Source organism: Portunus trituberculatus, chromosome 2, assembly GCF_017591435.1.
Source record: "Portunus trituberculatus isolate SZX2019 chromosome 2, ASM1759143v1, whole genome shotgun sequence".
NCBI classification, from domain to species: Eukaryota; Metazoa; Arthropoda; class Malacostraca; order Decapoda; family Portunidae; genus Portunus; species Portunus trituberculatus.
In genome coordinates this window covers 1,863,529-1,885,866 of record NC_059256.1, presented here as the reverse complement: position 1 = coordinate 1,885,866, position 22,338 = coordinate 1,863,529, and the positions used below count along the sequence as shown (strand labels likewise).

The 22,338-nt window shown below is 36.4% G+C and overlaps 2 protein-coding genes across 4 annotated transcripts; both read left to right on the top strand.

Annotated features, from left to right (window-relative positions):
- Positions 1–693: 693 nt before the first annotated feature.
- Positions 694–6,469, top strand: LOC123501927 (crustacean hyperglycemic hormone-like). Of its 2 annotated transcripts, XM_045251029.1 has the most exons (4): positions 700–811; positions 1,874–2,166; positions 3,308–3,417; positions 4,374–6,469. In XM_045251029.1, the coding sequence occupies exons 1-3, from the start codon at positions 794–796 to the stop codon at positions 3,402–3,404; spliced, it is 408 nt and encodes a 135-aa protein (XP_045106964.1). In that variant the 5' UTR covers positions 700–793; the 3' UTR covers positions 3,405–3,417; positions 4,374–6,469. The 2 variants fall into 2 exon arrangements, with proteins under 2 accessions (XP_045106959.1, XP_045106964.1); XM_045251024.1 differs by lacking the exon at positions 3,308–3,417 and having other exon boundaries at positions 694–811.
- Positions 6,470–10,453: 3,984 nt separating this feature from the next.
- Positions 10,454–14,952, top strand: LOC123501916 (crustacean hyperglycemic hormone-like). Of its 2 annotated transcripts, XM_045251010.1 has the most exons (4): positions 10,454–10,575; positions 10,883–11,175; positions 12,327–12,436; positions 13,411–14,952. In XM_045251010.1, the coding sequence occupies exons 1-3, from the start codon at positions 10,558–10,560 to the stop codon at positions 12,421–12,423; spliced, it is 408 nt and encodes a 135-aa protein (XP_045106945.1). In that variant the 5' UTR covers positions 10,454–10,557; the 3' UTR covers positions 12,424–12,436; positions 13,411–14,952. The 2 variants fall into 2 exon arrangements, with proteins under 2 accessions (XP_045106945.1, XP_045106938.1); XM_045251003.1 differs by lacking the exon at positions 12,327–12,436.
- The last annotated feature ends 7,386 nt before the right edge of the window (positions 14,953–22,338 follow it).

The following is a 22,338-nucleotide window of genomic DNA, read 5'->3' as shown; positions in this document are numbered from 1 at the left end:
AACAACAACAATAACAACAACATGACGTGCAAAAAGCCAGCCATTGTAGTAAGATAAGAAAAATTAGAGATGAACCAGACGATTTTACAATAACAGCAGCAATATGACGTCAAGAGGCCAGCCGTTGTAATAAGACAAGAAGATTTAGAGAGAAATAAGGAGAAGATAAGAGAAAGAAGAAGAAGAAGAAGACTTACTAATGTTGCCTCAATATCGTGTCGTCATAACGCATTCCTTCACCGCTACTCACAGATACACATGACTGTAGAAGTGACGTGACGGAAGGAAGTGAGATAGAGAGAGATTAAGAGATTGAGAGAGAGAGAGAGTGAGAGAGAGAGAGAGAGAGAGAGAGAGAGAGAGAGAGAGAGAGAGAGAGAGAGAGAGAGAGAGAGAGAGAGAGAGAGAGAGAGAGAGAGAGAGAGAGAGAGAGAGAGACCCTAACCTAACCAAAGAAAACACACACACACACACACACACACACACACACACACACACACACACACACACACAAATACACACTCACACGCAGAGAGAGAGAGAGAGAGAGAGAGAGAGAGAGAGAGAGAGAGAGAGAGAGAGCAATCACAATTAGACAGAACACTCACACAGTTAGTGGGAAAAACCTGAGTATTCCGCGAAAATAAAGCAGCATTAAGCAACCCTGCAGACCGGTGTGTGTATATAAGGAACCCGCAGGCAAGATTGCGTCAGTTCCAGCGGGAATTTCGCAGAGGAAGGACATACACCGCTCCTTACAGTGACCTCACCTGCCCAGCCCCCGCCCACAGCCATGCAATCCATCAAATCCGTAAGTTTTAGCGCATTTTTGAAAAGGTTAAGTCTTCCCTGTCATTATTCACCGATTTCCTGTTTTCTTTAAGACTGTTTCCCGTTTTCTGTTGACTTGTTTTCATGGGACACTTGTCGAAATGTATTTTTCTCTATAATTCTGTTTCCTTTTCTGTCATTTTTGTTGATTAGCGCTCTCTCTCTCTCTCTCTCTCTCTCTCTCTCTCTAAACCCACCTCCAAACCCTCTCTTTAACTCTTACAAACCTTCTCTCTCTCTCTCTCTCTCTCTCTCTCTCTCTCTCTCTCTCTCTCACACACACACACAGAACACCTGAACACCACAGGACACCCCAATCTTACATCACAACACCCCAAAACACATCAAAACACCACAGAACACCCAGAAACATCCTACAAACACACTAGAACACCTTAGAAACACCCCAAAACACCCTACAACACCACAGAACACCCAGAAACACCAAGAAACACAAGAACACCACAGAACACCCCTAAACACCTTAGAAACACCCCAAAATTCCCCCACAAGAAACACCCCACAAACACACCAAAACACCCATAAACACACCAAAACACCCATAAACACATCAAACACACAAACACAAACACACACACACACCAAAACACCATAACACACACCAAAACACCCATAAACACATCAAAACACCCATAAACACACCAAAACACCCATAAACACACCAAAACACCCACAAACACACCAAAACACTCACAAAAACACCAAAACACTCACAAACACACCAAAACACTCATAAACACATCAAAACACCCATAAACACATCAAAACACCCACAAACACACCAAAACACTCATAAACACATCAAAGCACTCCTCAAACACACCAAAACACCCCACATACACACCAAAACACCCACAAACACACCACATACACACCAAAACCCCAATAAACACACCAAAACACCCATAAACACATCAAAACACCTCTCAAACACACCGAAACACCTTATAAAATCCTAAACCACCCATAAACACCCACAACCACCCAAACTTTACCTCTCTCTCTCTCTCCCTCTCCCAAGGTATGCCAAGTGAGCCTGGTGGCAGCATGCATCATTTTCACACTGCCCTGGACACAAGCACGGTCGGCAGAAGGCTTTGGAAGAATGGGCAGACTGCTGGCGTCCCTCAAGGCTGACTCTTTGACCCCCATGCAAGGCTACGGGACAGAGACAGGGCACCCATTGGAAAAGAGACAGATTTACGACTCATCCTGCAAGGGGGTGTATGACAGGGCCATATTCAGCGAGTTGGAGCATGTCTGTGATGACTGCTACAACCTCTACAGAACCTCCAGAGTGGCTAGTGGCTGCAGGTAAGCTTGGGCTGGTTGTGGGGCCTTTTGGGGTGTTAGTGAGGTGTTTCTGGGTGTTTTTGGGGTGTTTTGGTGTGTTTTGGTGTGTTTCTGAGTGTTTAGAGGTTTTAGAGTGTGTTCTGTGGTGTGTGGTATTTAGGTGTGTTTTCGGGTGTAGAATGGGTGTTCTGGATGCTGCAGTGTGTTTTGAGGTGTTCTGGGGTGATGTGATGTTTTGTGGTGTTCTGTGTGGTGTAAGGGTGTTATGGGGTGTTGTGTGGTGTTATGAAGTGTTATGTGGTGTTATTGGGTGTTGCAGTGTGTTTATGTGGTGTTGTGAGGTACGATTTGGGTGTTGTGTGGTGTGCGGTGTTCTGGGTGTTGTGAGGTGTTTCTGAGATGCTCTGGGGTGATGATGGGGTGTTGTAAGATAAGATTTGGGTGTTGTGTGGTGTACTGGGGTGTGTGGGATGTTCTGGATGTTGTGATGTGTTTGTGAGGTGTTGTGTGATGTTGATTGGGTGTTTGTGAGGTGTTGTGGTGGTGGTGGTGCCTTACTGTCTCTCTATCTGTTTATTAGTGTTTTGGTCTCTCTCTCTCTCTCTCTCTCTCTCTCTCTCTCTCTCTCTCTCTCTCTCTCTCTGGGTTTAGTTTACATCAGTTTGCCTCTCAATGTTATTTTCTCTAATGTAAATCACCATTTTCTTTCGAGTTTTAAAGGCCAACTATATTATTTCTTACTGTTGAATTACTACAGTGTTGAGTTGAGTTTAGTTTGCCTCTTATTGCACCGTTTTCTTTGATCAATAGCACCAGTTTCTGTTATGAATATGAATGGCTAACTTTAATGTTTCTTTAGTTTGCAATGGTTTCTTTATCATTAGTTGAGTTACCCTTATTTTTGCACCATTTTCTTCAATTCCTAGAGCACAATTTTCTGTTTAAAGTTTGAGTGCATTGTAACTTTCTTTCATATATTTTACTTTGCAATATTTTTTTTTATCAATTCTTAGTTGAGTTACTCTTATTTTTGCACCATTTTCTTTAAACCAGCAAGGATCACCATTTTCAGTTGCTTTTTTGATGGCTAACTATGCTATTCTTTCCTCCCCCTTGTGTTTTTGTGATGGTGGTGGTGGTGGTGGTGGTGTTGGTGGTACAGGGAGAACTGTTTCGAGAATGATCTGTTTGAGGAGTGTGTGTTTGAGCTGATGCTGCCTGACGAAATGTTCTTGATCAGGGACGCGATCAGAGGATAAGCGTCGAATACTGGTAATGTGTCCAAACTTTTTCTGTGTTTCCTGACCTAACACGACCGTGTCCTAACCTACTTGCTTTTTACCTAACCTAACTTTGTAAGAGCTAACTCTTCTTGTCAACCTGAAATACTGGTAATGTCTCGATCTGTTTAACTATCCTAACCTGACTTTTTCTGTGTTTTCTAACATAACCTAACGTTTTCCTAACCTAACTTTGCACTAGTTAACTTTTCTTTTGTCAATCTAACCTTGTCCACACCTACTTTTTCCCCTCCTAACCTAACTTTGTCCTAATCTAACTTTTTGTCCCAATCTATCCTTGTCCGAACCTATTCCCTCCATAATCTAACGTTGTGTTAGTCAAACTTTTCGTCTGAACCTAAGCTTGTTCTAAGCTGACTTTGTCCTAACCTAACCTTTTCCCTAACCGGGGCTTGTCCTAACCCATTTCTTTTGTCCTAACCTAACCTGTCCTACCATTCATTTTATTACATAGTTTTTACTTCACTGTTCATTTGGAACATCATCATTGATTTACAAACCTCATGTTATGAATTCATTATTATTTGATCAGTTAACCTTACTATTCTGATTTATTTCACATCGTATTCACATTTATTAGTTCATTTATGTACAACACACAAAAACATTCCTTCCAGTTATTTCTAGTTACCCCTGAAACTTTACAATTTTCTGTTAACACTGAGTTGAACATCTCCTTAAGTAATTGCTAAAACACCTCAATTTTCTGTGGTACCGTTCCATTTTCTATGACACTGAGATAAACAACACGTCCTCCTTCTCTCACAACACACAATAATAAAACCTCAGATTTTTTCTTAAATTACCCAATTTTAATAACTTCAAACATTTCCTTAAGTTCCCTATAAAACTCCCCAATTTTCTGTGAAACCCTTACGTTTTCTATGACAATGACGTAAACATGTCCTCTCTCACTCCCTCTCATAGATCAAACTGCTACAGCAACATGGTCATCCGGCAATGCATGGAAGACCTGCTGCTGATGGACAACTTTGAAGAATACGCCCGGAAAATACAGATGGTCGGCAAGAAGTAAACACATTAACACTATCCTACCACACCATCCGAATTAATAGCAGAGAATGGCTTACTATTGTTACTACTAATCGTCTCTGAAAATCTCTTGTGGGTTGAGTAAAATAAGGAGGATTTAATCTCTTTCCCCCTTCGTGTTATCACCAAAAGGAAGGTTAAATAAGAAAAAAAGGTTATTTCTTTCATCATATCTCCTTCCTCGTCCTCCTCCTCCTCCTCCCTCACTTTTAGCTATTTATTGAGAGTGTTCACTTGTCTATATATTTATTACTACTCTCTCTAAAAGCTATTTCACAAGTGCCAAAGACGAGAATGTTTGAGTGATAGTGTTCTCTCTCTCTCTCTGTGTCTCGTTTTCAAATCACGCGCCAAATACTGGAATGAAAACAGGATAAATGAGATGGAAGTCTATATTTATTGCTATTCTCTCTAAAAGCCATATCACAAGTGCCAAAGACGAGAGTGTTTGAGAACGTTCATGTTCGAGAATGTTTAATAATGTTCTGTCATGTTTTCAAATCACACGCCAAATACTTGAATGAAAAACAGGAAAAGCACGATCATAGTCTATATAAGTTTCAAACCACGCGTCAAAATACTGAATAATGAAGGGGTAAGGAGCCTACTTTATTTATCACTCTCCCTTACCTTATTCACTTGCATCTTCAGCTAAACAAATGAACCAACAACGTCTAGTTAACAAAAGCAACGCGCGGCTGTCGATGACCTTAATGCTGATCAGATATTTGAGTAGAGCTTTAATATATCTATCCACGTAGTAAGATAGACGGAAAACGTGCAATATACATGTAGTAAAGGCATGAATCAGGCTCGAGTCTTCTATTAAACACGTGAGCCAACAGTGTCTAGGTAAAAAAAGCAACGCGCAGCTATCGATACCATTAATGCCTATCAGATACTTGAATACAGCTTTAGTACATCTATCCACGTAGTAAGATAGATGGAAAACGTGCAATATGTAGTAAAAGGAATGAATTATTAGGCTTGTGAACCCTCGAGTAGGACCCAGACCCAGACCCAGACCCAGACCAAGACCCAGACCAAGAGCAAGATCAAGATGAAGACCATTCCGTCCCTTTATTGGAGTAAGGACTACCTAACACTTGCCAGTCATTCCTTTAGCTTATCTCGATCTGTTTAATTTATTGACTATTTATTGAATGGTGTACTAGAACGCTTGTTATTAGTTTCAGTAGCGACTTTATTGATTATTTATTGGATAGGCTTCTGTTATTGTTGTTCTTAAGGCTTTTCACGGTTTTTGGTTCATTCGTATCTCAAATATTTCGGCTATTGTATATTTCTTTGATCAAACTTGGAAGAGAAAATGTAAACAAAAAATGAAGATTGAAACGTAAAGTAAATGGAGAAGAAGAAGAAGAAGAAGAAGAAGAAGAAGAAGAAGAAGAAGAAGAAGAAGAAGAAGAAGAAGAAGAAGATGATGATGATGATGATGATGATGAAGATGGAGATGAAGAAAAATTAAGAAAACACTTCAATCTATACCAAGACAAAAAAAAGAAAAATATTTTACAAGAAAATACAAAGCACTTTGAAATTCTGAGCCGAAATGAACAAGATATCTGAAATTTTGAGCCGAAATGAACCAAGAGGATATGAAGAAGAACCACAACACTAAAAACCTTAATAATAACTAGAACATACTTATCTAATCTAACTTATCATCTAGTCATAGTTTAAGATAACACAAACATTAACCATTATTTTTGCTATGTGTTTTAAGGTAACGACCAAAATGTAGTCGTAATATTTCCCTTTTACGAATCTCAAGTGTAAGTTTGCATCAAGTTTGTCTTTTATAAGTATTTAAGTGAAGCAAGTTTGTGTGTCAGTGTTTAAAGTGAAGGTACCATTTGCCAAAGACTTACAAATAGTAGTAATATGTGACGGGCGAGAGGAGGGAGGCAGGGAGGCCATGATGGAACAAATAAACTTACAATATTATACAAACACTTCTCACTATCCTTCAAAAATATAGAGAAATTAAAGAAATAGGAGGAATAAACTTGGCTTTTTATAGAAAGATTTCTGCTTATCCTTCAAAAATATATATAGAAATTAAAGAAATACAAAAAATAATAAAACTTGGATTATTATAGAAAGATTTCTGCTTATCCTTCAAAAATATATAGAAATAAAAGAAATAGAAAAAATAATGAAACTTGGATTATACAAAGAAATCCCAGAAAGCAAACAGATCTTTGGGGCAGAGGATAGTGACAAGCTGACAGATATTCATATAACTAAGGTGATGGTAGAACAGGAGATAGATCAACTGAAGAAATTCAAGTCACCAGGACCTGATGAAATATACCCAAGGGTGCTAAAGGAATGCAAGGAGGTCGTCAGCGAGCCTTTAGCCTTTAGGATGTCACTGAAGTCATGTGAGGTACCAATAATGTGGACAGAAGCTTAATGTGCTTCCCATATTTAAGAAGGGAGATAAAACCCTAACGTCTAATTACAGGCCTGTCAGCTTAACTTCAATTGTGGCTAAATTAATGGAATCAATAATAGCAACAAACATTAGGGAACACCTCGACAAACACAGCTTAATAAATCAAACACAGCATGGATTTACGAAAGGAAAGTCGTGTCTTACAAACTTGTTGAGTTTTTATAGTAAGGCTTATGAGGCGGCAGATAAGGGTGACAATTATAACATTCTATACGTAGATTGCAGTAAAACTTTTGACAAGGTACCTCACCAGAGGCTCTTGAGAAAGATTAGAGCTGAAGATATAGAGGGTAGAATATTAGGCTGGATTAACGCGTGGTTAGAAGACAGGCGACAGAGGGTAGTAATTAATGGATCTAATTTTGAGTGGGGAAAGTAATTACTGGGGTGCCACAGGGCTCAGTTTTAGGACCATTACTATTCTTAATATATATCAATGACTTTCATAGTGGAATTAGCAGTGACATTAGTAAATTTGCGGACAACACAAAGATAGGTAGATTAATTACGTCTGATTCGGATGCCATTACCTTCCAGGCACACTTAGATAGGAAGAAAGAATGGACAGAGAAATGGCAAATGCAGTTGAACATTAACAAGTGCAGGCACAATCCACACAAGAGGTACACGATGGATAACGAGGCACTAGGAGGTTCCAAGTATGAGAAAGATTTAGGAGTCATAGTTAGCTCCGATCTCGGTACAAGGAAGCAATGTATTGAGGCCACAGAGGAATAAGGCGAATAGAGTATTGGGAGTCATTTTTAGAAGTGTTAAAAGCAGAAGTCCCGAAGTAATACTAAAATTATACTTAGCTCTGCATGGTCAGGCCAAATCTCAACTATGCGGTACAATTCTGGTCCCCACATTATAGGAAGTACATAGCTCTGTTGGAGTCAGTGCAATGGAGGATAACTAAAAAGATACAGGGATTAAGGGATCTTCCCTATGCAGCAAGACTGACAAAACTCAATCTGCATTCCTTAGAGAGACAAAGATTAAGAGGAGACCTGATAGAAGTATTTAAGTGGTATAAGGGTTTTAATAAAGGGGACATGAACGAAATTCTCAGGATCAGTAACAGGGACAGAACCAGAAATAATGGGATTAAACCTGAAAAATTCAGGTTTAGCAAAGAAATGGGAAGAAACTGGTTTTCAGACAGAGTGGTAGATGAGTGGATGGAGAAGATAGATGGAATTAGACAGCTTTAATCACACAGGGACTGCCACGTGTAGGCCTGGTGGCCTCTTGCAGCTTCCCGCTTTTCTTATTCATATCTGTGGAGTTTAAAAATAGTTGTCACATAACCTACGTATATTTCCAAAAGACTCTTGTTTCAGTCACGCAGGTTTTTAAGGGTTCTTATGTACTAATTCGTGGTATAGTGGCCCTAAAGCCTCAACTCTCCTGCCATTAGTCTCTTACATATATTCCTCTTCTTCCCTATGCATCGCTTTAATCTGTCTGTCATCCTGATATCTACATATCAAAAGGAAGAACACTCTTATAAACAAAGTTCCTCATAACTGTGGACTTTGAAAAAGAGCTCCCACATAAGCTGCATTTCTAAAAGAGTCTTGCTTCAGTCACACAACTATTTAAGGGTAGTTTGATGGTTCCATTGACAGAGTAACATGACTTCTACCTTATCAATAGCAAAAACACTCTTACAAATAAATTTTATCATCTCTGTGGACTTTGAAAAATACTAACCACACAACCTATATTTTCAAAAGACTCTTGTTTCAACCACACGGGATTTTAAGGGTAATTTGATGGTTCCATTGACAGATTACCATGATTTCTACTTTATCAATAGCATAAACACTCTTACAGATCAATTTTATCCTCTCTGTGGACTTTGAAAAATAGTGGCCGCATAAAATATATTATCGAAAGACTCTTGTTTCAGTCACACGAGATTTAAGGGTAGTTTGATGGTTCTATTGACAGATTAATATAGTTTCTACTTTATATATAGGAAAAACTCTCATATGAACGAAGCTACTCATATCTGTGGATTTCAAAAATAGTGGCCACATAACGTATATTTTCAAAAGACTCTTGTTTGAGTCACACGAGTTTTTAAGTGTAGTTTGATGGTTCAATTGACAGATTAACATGATATCTATTTTATCAATAGCAAAAACACTCTTATGGACCAGTTTTATCATGTCTGTGGATTTCAAAAATAGTGGCCACATAACGTATATTTTCAAAACACTCTTGTTTGAGTCACACGGGTTTTTAAGTGTAGTTTGATGGTTCTATTGACAGATTAACATGATACCTACTTGATCAGTAGAAAAAAAACTCTTATGAACCATTTCTCATCTGTGGACTTTGAAAATAGTGGCTGACATAACGTATATTTTAAAAAACTCTTGTTTCAGTCACACGGATTTTAAGGTAGTTTGATGGTTCTATTGACAGATTAACATGATTACTACTTACCAATAGCAAAAACACTCTTACGGATAAATTTTATCATCTCTGTGGACTTTGAAAACAGTGGCCGCATAACCTATATTTTCAAAATACTCTTGTTTCAGTCACACGGGTTTTTGGGGTAGTTTGATGGTTCTATTGACAGATTAACATGATACCTACTTGATTAGTGGCATAAAAACTCTTACGAAAAAGATTTCTCATCTCGGTGGACTTTGAAATACAGTGGCTGAATAATATATATTTTAAAAAATTCTTGTTTCAGTTACACGGATTTTCAATGGTAGTTTTATAGTTCTATTGACAGATTAACATGATTTCTACTTTATATGTAGCAAAAACACTAATACGAACCAAGCTCCTCATATCTGTGGACGTTGAAAATTGTGGCTACATAACCTATATTTTCAAAACACTCTTGTTTGAGTCACACCGATCTTTAAGGGTAGTATGATGGTTCTATTGACAGATTACAATATCAAAAGCAAATACACTCTTACGAAAAAAGTTTCTCATACATGTGGACTTTGAAAAATAGTGGCCACATAAGCTGTAATTCTAAAAGATTCTTGTTTCAGTAAAACAGTTTTTTTAAGGGTAGTTTGATGGTTCCATTGACAGATTAACATGACTTCTACCTTATCAATAGCAAAAACACTCTTACACATCGGTTCTATCATCTCTATGGACTTTGAAATAGAGAGGCTACATAACCTATATTTTTTAAAGATTTGTTTAAATCACACGAGTTTTTAAGAGTATTTTGATGGTTCTATTGACAGATTAACATGATTTCTACTTCATCAATACGAGAGAGAGAGAGAGAGAGAGAGAGAGAGAGAGAGAGAGAGAGAGAGAGAGAGAGAGAGAGAGAGAGAGAGAGAGAGAGAGAGAGAGAGAGAGAGAGAGAGAGAGATCACAATTAGACAGAACACTCACAGTTAGCAAGGGAAACCTGAATATTCTGCAAAAATAAAGCAACACTAGGCAACCCTGCAGAGTCCATGGTATATAAGGAACCCGCAGGCAAGATTGCGTCAGTTCCAGCGGGAATTTCGCAGAGGAAGGACATACACCGCTCCTTACAGTGACCTCACCTGCCCAGCCCCCCCCCCACCCACAGCCATGCAATCCATCAAATCCGTAAGTTTTAGCGCATTTTTGAAAAGGTTAAGTCTTCCCTGTCATTATTCACCGGTTTCCTGTTTTCTTTATGACTGTTTCCCGTTTTCTGTGACTTGTTTTCATGGGACACTTGTCGAAATGTATTTTTCTCTATAATTCTTTTTTTTTTTCTGTCATTTTTGTATCTTTAATTTTTGTTGATTAGCTCTCTCTCTCTCTCTCTCTCTCTCTCTCTCTCTCTTACAATCCACTCATACCCTCTCTTTCTCTCACACACAAACCAACTCACCCCCCTCTCTCTCTCTCTCCCTCTCCCTCTCCCAAGGTATGCCAAGTGAGCCTGGTGGCAGCATGCATCATTTTCACACTGCCCTGGACACAAGCACGGTCGGCAGAAGGCTTTGGAAGAATGGGCAGACTGCTGGCGTCCCTCAAGGCTGACTCTTTGACCCCCATGCAAGGCTACGGGACAGAGACAGGGCACCCATTGGAAAAGAGACAGATTTACGACTCATCCTGCAAGGGGGTGTATGACAGGGCCATATTCAGCGAGTTGGAGCATGTCTGTGATGACTGCTACAACCTCTACAGAACCTCCAGAGTGGCTAGTGGCTGCAGGTAAGCTTGGGCTGGTTGTGGGGCCTTTTGGGGTGTTAGTGAGGTGTTTCTGGGTGTTTTTGGGGTGTTTTGGTGTGTTTCTGAGTGTTTAGAGGTTTTAGAGTGTGTTCTGTGGTGTTGTGTGGTATTTAGGTGTGTTTTCGGGTGTAGAATGGGTGTTCTGGATGCTGCAGTGTGTTTTGAGGTGTTCTGGGGTGATGTGATGTTCTTGATGTGATGTTTTGTGGTGTTCTGGGTGGTGTAAGGGTGTTATGGGGTGTTGTGTGGTGTTATGAAGTGTTATGTGGTGTTATTGGGTGTTGCAGTGTGTTTATGTGGTGTTGTGAGGTACGATTTGGGTGTTGTATGGTGTGCGGTGTTCTGGGTGTTGTGAGGTGTTTCTGAGATGCTCTGGGGTGATGATGGGGTGTTGTGAGATAAGATTTGGGTGTTGTGTGGTGTACTGGGGTGTGTGGGATGTTTTGGATGTTGTGATGTGTTTGTGAGGTGTTGTGTGATGTTGATTGGGTGTTTGTGAGGTGTTGTGGTGGTGGTGGTGGTGCCTTACTGTCTCTCTATCTGTTTATTAGTGTTTTGGTCTCTCTCTCTCTCTCTCTCTCTCTCTCTCTCTCTCTCTCTCTCTCTCTCTGGGTTTAGTTTACATCAGTTTGCCTCTCAATGTTATTTTCTCTAATGTAAATCACCATTTTCTTTCGAGTTTTAAAGGCCAACTATATTATTTCTTACTATTGAATTACTACAGTGTTGAGTTGAGTTGAGTTTGCCTCTTATTGCACCGTTTTCTTTGATCAATAGCACCAGTTTCTGTTATGAATATGAATGGCTAACTTTAATGTTTCTTTAGTTTGCAATGGTTTCTGTATCATTAGTTGAGTTACCCTTATTTTTGCACCATTTTCTTCAATTACTAGAGCACAATTTTCTGTTTAAAGTTTGAGTGCATTGTAACTTTCTTTCATATATTTTACTTTGCAATGTTTTTTTTTTTTTATCAATTCTTAGTTGAGTTACTCTTATTTTTGCACCATTTTCTTTAAACCAGCAAGGATCACCATTTTCAGTTGCTTTTTTGATGGCTAACTATGCTATTCTTTCCTCCCCCTTGTGTTTTGGTGATGGTGGTGGTGGTGGTGGTGGTGTTGGTGGTACAGGCAGAACTGTTTCGAGAATGATCTGTTTGAGGAGTGTGTGTTTGAGCTGATGCTGCCTGACGAAATGTTCTTGATCAGGGACGCGATCAGAGGATAAGCGTCGAATACTGGTAATGTGTCCATGTGTTTACCTAACCAAACTTTTTCTGTGTTTCCTGACCTAACACGACCGTGTCCTAACCTACTTGCTTTTTACCTAACCTAACTTTGTAAGAGCTAACTCTTCTTGTCAACCTGAAATACTGGTAATGTCTCGATCTGTTTAACTATCCTAACCTGACTTTTTCTGTGTTTTCTAACATAACCTAACGTTTTCCTAACCTAACTTTGCACTACTTAACTTTTCTTTTGTCAATCTAACCTTGTCCACACCTACTTTTTCCCCTCCTAACCTAACTTTGTCCTAATCTAACTTTTTGTCCCAATCTATCCTTGTCCGAACCTATTCCCTCCATAATCTAACGTTGTGTTAGTCAAACTTTTCGTCTGAACCTAAGCTTGTTCTAAGCTAACTTTGTCCTAACCTAACCTTTTCCCTAACCGGGCCTTGTCCTAACCCATTTCTTTTGTCCTAACCTAACCTGTCCTACCATTCATTTTATTACATAGTTTTTACTTCACTGTTCATTTGGAACATCATCATTGATTTACAAACCTCATGTTATGAATTCATTATTATTTGATCAGTTAACCTTACTATTCTGATTTATTTCACATCGTATTCACATTTATTAGTTCATTTATGTACAACACACAAAAACATTCCTTCCAGTTATTTCTAGTTACCCCTGAAACTTTACAATTTTCTGTTAACACTGAGTTGAACATCTCCTTAAGTAATTGCTAAAACACCTCAATTTTCTGTGGTACCGTTCCATTTTCTATGACACTGAGATAAACAACACGTCCTCCTTCTCTCACAACACACAATAATAAAACCTCAGATTTTTTTTCTTAAATTACCCAATTTTAATAACTTCAAACATTTCCTTAAGTTCCCTATAAAACTCCCCAATTTTCTGTGAAACCCTTACGTTTTCTATGACAATGACGTAAACATGTCCTCTCTCACTCCCTCTCATAGATCAAACTGCTACAGCAACATGGTCATCCGGCAATGCATGGAAGACCTGCTGCTGATGGACAACTTTGAAGAATACGCCCGGAAAATACAGATGGTCGGCAAGAAGTAAACACATTAACACTATCCTACCACACCATCCGAATTAATAGCAGAGAATGGCTTACTATTGTTACTACTAATCGTCTCTGAAAATCTCTTGTGGGTTGAGTAAAATAAGGAGGATTTAATCTCTTTCCCCCTTCGTGTTATCACCAAAAGGAAGGTTAAATAAGAAAAAAAGGTTATTTCTTTCATCATATCTCCTTCCTCGTCCTCCTCCTCCTCCTCCCTCACTTTTAGCTATTTATTGAGAGTGTTCACTTGTCTATATATTTATTACTACTCTCTCTAAAAGCTATTTCACAAGTGCCAAAGACGAGAATGTTTGAGTGATAGTGTTCTCTCTCTCTCTCTCTGTGTCTCGTTTTCAAATCACGCGCCAAATACTGGAATGAAAACAGGATAAATGAGATGGAAGTCTATATTTATTGCTATTCTCTCTAAAAGCCATATCACAAGTGCCAAAGACGAGAGTGTTTGAGAACGTTCATGTTCGAGAATGTTTAATAATGTTCTGTCATGTTTTCAAATCACGCGCCAAATACTTGAATGAAAAACAGGAAAAGCACGATCATAGTCTATATAAGTTTCAAACCACGCGTCAAAATACTGAATAATGAAGGGGTAAGGAGCCTACTTTATTTATCACTCTCCCTTACCTTATTCACTTACATCTTCAGCTAAACAAATGAACCAACAACGTCTAGTTAACAAAAGCAACGCGCGGCTGTCGATGACCTTAATGTCTATCAGATATTTGAGTAGAGCTTTAATATATCTATCCACGTAGTAAGATAGACGGAAAACGTGCAATATACATGTAGTAAAGGCATGAATCAGGCTCGAGTCTTCTATTAAACACGTGAGCCAACAGTGTCTAGGTAAAAAAAGCAACGCGCAGCTATCGATACCATTAATGCCTATCAGATACTTGAATACAGCTTTAGTACATCTATCCACGTAGTAAGATAGATGGAAAACGTGCAATATGTAGTAAAAGGAATGAATTATTAGGCTTGTGACCCCTCGAGTAGGACCCAGACCCAGACCCAGACCCAGACCAAGAGCAAGATCAAGATGAAGACCATTCCGTCCCTTTATTGGAGTAAGGACTACCTAACACTTGCCAGTCATTCCTTTAGCTTATCTCGATCTGTTTAATTTATTGACTATTTATTGAATGGTGTACTAGAACGCTTGTTATTAGTTTCAGTAGCGACTTTATTGATTATTTATTGGATAGGCTTCTGTTATTGTTGTTCTTAAGGCTTTTCACGGTTTTTGGTTCATTCGTATCTCAAATATTTCGGCTATTGTATATTTCTTTGATCAAACTTGGAAGAGAAAATGTAAACAAAAAATGAAGATTGAAACGTAAAGTAAATGGAGGAAGAAGAAGAAGAAGAAGAAGAAGAAGAAGAAGAAGAAGAAGAAGAAGAAGAAGATGATGATGATGATGATGATGATGATGATGAAGATGGAGATGAAGAAAAATTAAGAAAACACTTCAATCTATACCAAGACAAAAAAAAGAAAAATATTTTACAAGAAAATACAAAGCACTTTGAAATTCTGAGCCGAAATGAACAAGATATCTGAAATTTTGAGCCGAAATGAACCAAGAGGATATGAAGAAGAACCACAACACTAAAAACCTTAATAATAACTAGAACATACTTATCTAATCTAACTTATCATCTAGTCATAGTTTAAGATAACACAAACATTAACCATTATTTTTGCTATGTGTTTTAAGGTAACGACCAAAATGTAGTCGTAATATTTCCCTTTTACGAATCTCAAGTGTAAGTTTGCATCAAGTTTGTCTTTTATAAGTATTTAAGTGAAGTGTGTCAGTGTTTAAAGTGAAGGTACCATTTGCCAAAGACTTACAAATAGTAGTAATATGTGACGGGCGAGAGGAGGGAGGCAGGGAGGCCATGATGGAACAAATAAACTTACAATATTATACAAACACTTCTCACTATCCTTCAAAAATATAGAGAAATTAAAGAAATAGGAGGAATAAACTTGGCTTTTTATAGAAAGATTTCTGCTTATCCTTCAAAAATATATATAGAAATTAAAGAAATAGAAAAAAATAATGAAACTTGGAATATTACGTAAAGATTTCTGCTTATTCTTTAAAAATATTTAGAAATTAAAGAAACAGAAAATATAATTAAACTTGGATCATACAGATTTCTGCTTATCCCTCAAATAATATAGAGAGATGAAAGAAATAGAAAAATAATCAAACTTGGAATATTATAAAAAGATTTCAGACTATCCTTAAAAAGTATATACAAATTAAAGAAATAGAAAAAAAAAACTTGGATTATACAAAGATTTCTGCTTATCCTTTAAAAATATAGAGATGAAAGAAATAGAAAAAAAAAATAAACTTGAAATATTATGCAAAGATTTCTGACTATCCTTGAAAAATATAGAGATGAAAGAAATAAGAAAAATAATTAAACTTACAATATTATACAATGATTTCTGCTTCAAAAAGTATATACGAATTAAAGATATATATATAAAAAAAAAAAAATGAACGTGGAATATTATACAAAGATTTCTGTTTATCCTTCAAAAGAAACTAGAAAATAATTCACCAAACTTGAATGAAAAGATGAAAAACAGACACAAAATATACAAAAAGTTTGAATATCATTAAAAAAAAATTGAGAGAAGAAATAAAAGAAACAAACTTGCAATATTATACTAAGATTTCTGTCTGTCCTTCCAAAAAATTATAGATGAAAGAAATGGATGAAAAAAAAGATAGACAAAATATGAAAAAAAAAAAATAGTCTGATTATCATTAAATATATATAGAAATGAAAGAAAGAGAAGCAAAAAATAAACTTGTCATATAAAGAGTGTTTGTCGATCTTTCCAAAAACTGTAGATGAAAGAAATGGATGAAAAAAAAAAAAACTGTAGATGAAAGAAATCGATTATCATTAAATATATAAAAATGAAAGAAAGAGAAGCAAAAAAAATTGCCTAATTGTCGTTAAAAAAAAATATATAGAAGAGAAAGAAGAAAAAAAATAAACTTGTCATATCATAAAGAGTGTTTGTCGATCTTAAAAAAAAAACTATAGATGAAAGAAATGGATAAGAAATGTACAAAATATATTATCATTAAAAACATATTGAAATGAAAGAAATGTACAAAAATGAACTTGAAGTATTGTAAAGCACGGTTGTCTGTCCTTCCAAAATCTAAAGATGACAGAAATAGATCATAAATAATCGAAATATAAAAAAAAAATTGTCTGATTACCATTAAATATATATAAAAGTGAAAGAAAGAAAAGAAAAAATAAACTTGTCATATAAAGAGTGTTTGTCGATCTTTCCAAAAACTATACATGAAAGAAACAGAAAAAAAAAGACAAAAGAAAATGGCCTAATTATCATTAAAAATACATAAAAGAGAAGAAAAAATAAACTTGTCATATAAAGAGTGTTTGTCGATCTTTCCAAAAACTATACATGAAAGAAACAGAAAAAAAAAAAAATAGGCAATATATATAAAAGAACTGTCTTATTATCATTAAAAACATATTGAAATGAAAGAAAGATACAAAAATGAACTTGAAGTATTGTAAAGCACGGTTGTCTGTCCTTCCAAAATCTAAAGATGACAGAAATAGATCATAAATAATCGAAATATAAAATAAAAATTGTCTGATTATCATTAAATATATATAAAAGTGAAAGAAAGAAAAAGAAAAAATAAACTTATCATATAAAGAGTGTTTGTCGATCTTTCCAAACACTATACATGAAAAAAACAGAAAAAAAAGGCAATATATATAAAAGAACTGTCTTATTATCATTAAAAACATATTGAAATGAAAGAAATGTACAAAAATGAACTTGAAGTATTGTAAAGAAGAAAAATAAACTTGTTGTCTGTCCTTCCAAAATCTAAAGATGACAGAAATAGATCATAAATAATCGAAATATAAAAAAAAAATTGTCTGATTACCATTAAATATATATAAAAGTGAAAGAAAGAGAAGAAAAAATAAACTTGTCATATAAAGAGTGTTTGTCGATCTTTTCAAACACTATACATGAAAGAAGCAGATAAAAAATTGACAAAATATACTAAAATTATCTGAAAATCATTTAAGACCTAGAGATGAAAGCACGAAATTAAAATAAACTAAAATATTATCATCCTTCCAAAATGTATAGAACTGAAGGAAATTAAACAAATAAAATAATATAAAGCACGTTTGTCTGTCCTTCCAAACATAAAAATGAGAAAATAATAAATAAATAAACTTAGAATATTATAAAAACGTCTTCTTATCCTTCCAAAAAATGTATAGAAATGAAGGAATAAGATAACGGAAATAAGATAAATGGAGTATTGTAAAGCACGACTGTCTAACCTTCCAAAAATAGATACGAGAAAATAATAAATAAATAAACTTAGAATATAATGAAAAACGTCTTCTTATCCTTCCAAAAAATGTATAGAAATGAAAGAATTAGATAAAGGAAATAAAATAAATGGAGTATTGTAAAGCACGACTGTCTGACCTTCCAAAACTATAGATGAACGAAAAAGATCATAAATAAACTTAGAATATTACAAAAACGTCTTCTTATCCTTCTAAAAAATGTACAGAAATGAAAGAATAAGATAACGGAAATAAGATAAATGGAGTATTGTAAAGTACGACTGTCTGACCTTCCAAAACTATAGATGAACGAAATATCTCATAAATAAACTTAGAATATTATGAAAAATGTCTTGTTATCCTTCCAAAAAATGCATAGAAATGAAAGAATTAGATAACGGAAATAAAATAAAAGAAGTATTGTAAGAAAAAAAACTATAAATGAAAAAACACACATTGTAAACAAACGAAATATTAAAAAAAAAAAAAAACATCTCTTTATATCATTCCAAAATTATAGAAATGAAAAAAAAAAACCTGATTATCATTAAAAATATAAAGAAATAAAAGAATTAAGAAAAATATAAAGGTGTAATATTATAAAGCGTGTTTTGAAAGCTGTGTTCTTGTACTTACTTTGCAAATAACGGTGCTGTGGTGCTGTGGTACTAGGAAGGGTGTTGCTGTGTTCCTGGGGTGCTGTGGTGGTGTGGTGCTAAGAAGGGTGTTGCTGTGTTCCTGTGGTGTATTGCTGTTATTGTGAGGGTGTTGCTGTGTTCCTGTGGTGATGTGGTGCTGTGGTGTATTGCTGTGTTACTGTGAGGGTGTTGCTGTGTTCCTGTGGTGTATTGCTGTGTTATTGTGTGTTCCTGTGGTGTGTTACTGTGGTGTGATTTGGTGTTAAGAAGAGTGTAGCTGCATTTCTGTGGTGCTGTGGTGTGGTGTGAATGGTGTTGCTGTGTTCCTGTGGTGGTGTGATGCTGTGGTGTGGTGTGGTGTTGTGGTGTATTGCTGTGTTGTTGTGGTGTATTGCTGTGTTACTGTGAGGGTGTTGCTGTGTTCCTATGGTGCTGTGGTGTTGCTGTGTTCTGGTTTTACTGTGGTGATGTGGTGGTGTGGTGTGCTGCTGTGGTGCTGTGGTGTGGTGTTGTGGTGTACTGCTGTGTTCCTGTGGTGCTGTGGTGTCTGGTGTTGTGTGATGTGGTGTTAGAAAGAGTGTAGCTGTGTTCCTGTGGTGTGTGGTGTGTTGTGGTGTGTTCTTGTGGTGCTGTGGCGCTGTGGTGTGGTGTTGTGGTGTATTGCTGTGTTCCTGTGGTGGTGTGGTGTGGCGCTGTGGTGTTGTGGTGTGCTGTGCTGTGGAGCGTGTGGCGGGGGTGTCAGTCAGGCTACACCACCGCCACACAACACCATCTGTTCTCACTCCACTGTTTCTCTGCAAAATAAATAAATAAAATAAAATTGAATTAATAAATAGCTTCCATAAAATTAAAAGAGAGAGAGAGAGAGAGAGAGAGAGAGAGAGAGAGAGAGAGAGAGAGAGAGAGAGAGAGAGAGAGAGAGAGAGAGAGAGAGAGAGAGAGAGAGAGAGATAAAACGAAAAACAAATAAAGGTGTATACAAACGAAACGGAGGAAAAAGAAAGGGAAAAACAAAAATACTGATAAGAAAGATAGAGAGAGAGAGAGAAATAGAGATAAAGAAAAGAAAAAGAAAGGAGGAGATAGAGAAAAGGAAAGATAATTGATAAAACTGATGAAAAAACACACACACACACACACACACACACACACACACACACACACACGAAATTAAATCAAATAATACAAAAAATAACAAAAGAAAGAAAAACGTCCATTAAAAAATTGACTGACAATAAATAAATAAATAAAATGAAATAGAGACAGACAGACAGACAGACAGACAGACAGACAGACAGACAGACACTAAAGATAAAAGAAAGAAAAAAAGAAAAAGAAAGAAAGAGAGAGAGAGAGAGGTAATGGTGTTTTGTGGTGTTGAAGGCAAAGTTATGGTGTTTTTGTGGTGTTGAAGGCAAAGTTATGGTGTTTTTGTGGTGTTGAGGGCAGTTTAAGGGTGTTTTTGTGGTGTTGAGGGCAGTTTAAGGGTGTTTTTTGTGTTGAAGGCAGTTTAAGGATGTTTTTGTGGTGTTGAAGGCAAAGTTATGGTGTTTTTGTGGTGTTGAAGGCAATTTAAAGGTGTTTTTGTGGTGTTGAAGGCAGTTTAAGGGTGTTTTTGTGGTGTTGAAGGCAAAGTTATGGTGTTTTTGTGGTGTTGAGGGCAAAGTTATGGAGTTTTGTGGTGTTGAAAGCAGTTTAAGGGTGTTTTTGTGATGTTGAAGGCAGTTTAAGGGTGTTTTTGTGGTGTTGAAGGCAAAATTATGGTGTTTGGTGGTGTTGAAGGCAAAGTTATGGTGTTTTTGTGGTGTTGAAGGCAAAGTTATGGTGTTTTGTGGTGTTGAGGGCAAAGTTATGGTGTTTTTGTGGTGTTGAAAGCAGTTTAAAGGTGTTTTTGTGATGTTGAAGGCAGTTTAAGGGTGATTTTGTGGTGTTGAGGGCAAAGTTATGGTGTTTTTGTGGTGTTGAAAGCAGTTTAAGGGTGTTTTTGTGGTGTTGAGGGAAAGTTATGGTGTTTTTGTGGTGTTGAAGGCAGTTTAAGGTGTTTTTGTGGTGTTGAGGGCAAAGTTATGGTGTTTTTGTGGTGTTGAAGGCAAAGTTATGGTGTTTTTGTGGTGTTGAGGGCAAAGTTATGGTGTTTTTTGTGGTGTTGAAGGCAAAGTTATGGTGTTTGGTGGTGTTGAGGGCAAACTTATGGTGTTTTTGTGGTGTTGAAGGCAAAGTTATGGTGTTTTTGTGGTGTTGAAGGCAAAGTTATGCTGTTTTTGTGATGTTGAAGGCAGTTTAAGGGTGATTTTGTGGTGTTGAAGGCAAAGTTATGGTGTTTTTGTGGTGTTGAGGGCAAAGTTATGGTGTTTTTTGTGGTGTTGAAGGCAAAGTTATGGTGTTTGGTGGTGTTGAGGGAAAAGTTATGGTGTTTTTGTGGTGTTGAAGGCAGTTTAAGGATGTTTTTGTGGTGTTGAAGGCAAAGTTATGGTGTTTTTGTGGTGTTGAAAGCAAAGTTATGGTGTTTTTGTGGTGTTGAAGGCAAAGTTATGGTGTTTTTGTGGTGTTGAAGGCAAAGTTATGGTGTTTTGTGGTGTTGAAAGCAGTTTAAGGTGTTTTTGTGGTGTTGAGGGCAAAGTTATGGTGTTTTTGTGGTGTTGAAGGCAAAATAATGGTGTTTTTGTGGTGTTGAAGGCAGTTTAAGGGTGTTTTTGTGGTGGTGAAGGCAAAGTTATGGTGTTTTTGTGGTGTTGAAGGCAAAATAATGGTGTTTTTGTGGTGTTGAAGGCAGTTTAAGGGTGTTTTTGTGATGTTGAAGGCAGTTTAAGGGTGTTTTGTGGTGTTGAAGGCAAAGTTATGGTGTTTTTGTGGTGTTGAAGGCAATTTAAAGGTGTTTTTGTGGTGTTGAAGGCAAAGTAATGGTGTTTTTGTGGTGTTGAAGGCAAAATAATGGTGTTTTTGTGGTGTTGAAGGCAGTTTAAGGGTGTTTTTGTGGTGATGAAGGCAAAGTTATGGTGTTTTGTGGTGTTGAAAGCAGTTTAAGGTGTTTTTGTGGTGGTGAAGGCAAAGTTATGGTGTTTTTGTGGTGTTGAAGGCAAAATAATGGTGTTTTTGTGGTGTTGAAGGCAGTTTAAGGATGATTTTGTGGTGTTGAAGGCAAAGTAATGGTGTTTTTGTGGTGTTATAGCAAAATAATGGTGTTTTTGTGGTGTTGAAAGCAGTTTAAGGGTGTTTTTGTGGTGTTGAAGGCAAAGTTATGGTGTTTTGTGGTGTTGAAAGCAATTTAAGGTGTTTTTGTGGTGTTGAAGGCAAAATAATGGTGTGTTTTGTGGTGTTGAAGGCAAAATAAAATAAATAAATAAATAAATTGATACACTGGTAGAAGAAAGATTAATATAGATACTCAAACACACATAAATAAATAAATAAATTGATACACTGATACGAAAAAAAAACGTGAATATTGACACACACACACAAATAGATGAAAAAAAAAATAATAAAATAAATAAATAAATAAATAAATAAATAATGTCGAAACTAAAAGAATTAAATCGAAAAGAAAAATTTGATACACTGATACGAAAAAAAAAAAAAAACGTGAATATTGACACACAAACACAAATAGATGAATACATAAATAAATAAATAAATAAATAAATAATGTCGAAACTAAAAGAATTAAATCGGAAAGAAAAAATTTGATACACTGATACGAAAAAAAAAAAAAACATGAATATTGACACACAAACACAAATACATGAAAAAATCATATAAAT

Coding starts and splice junctions, on each gene's coding strand:
- LOC123501927 (XM_045251024.1), top strand. Junction 2,167..4,373: donor AGAGTGGCTAGTGGCTGCAG/GTAAGCTTGGGC, acceptor TCCCTCTCATAG/ATCAAACTGCTACAGCAACA.
- LOC123501916 (XM_045251003.1), top strand. Junction 11,176..13,410: donor AGAGTGGCTAGTGGCTGCAG/GTAAGCTTGGGC, acceptor TCCCTCTCATAG/ATCAAACTGCTACAGCAACA.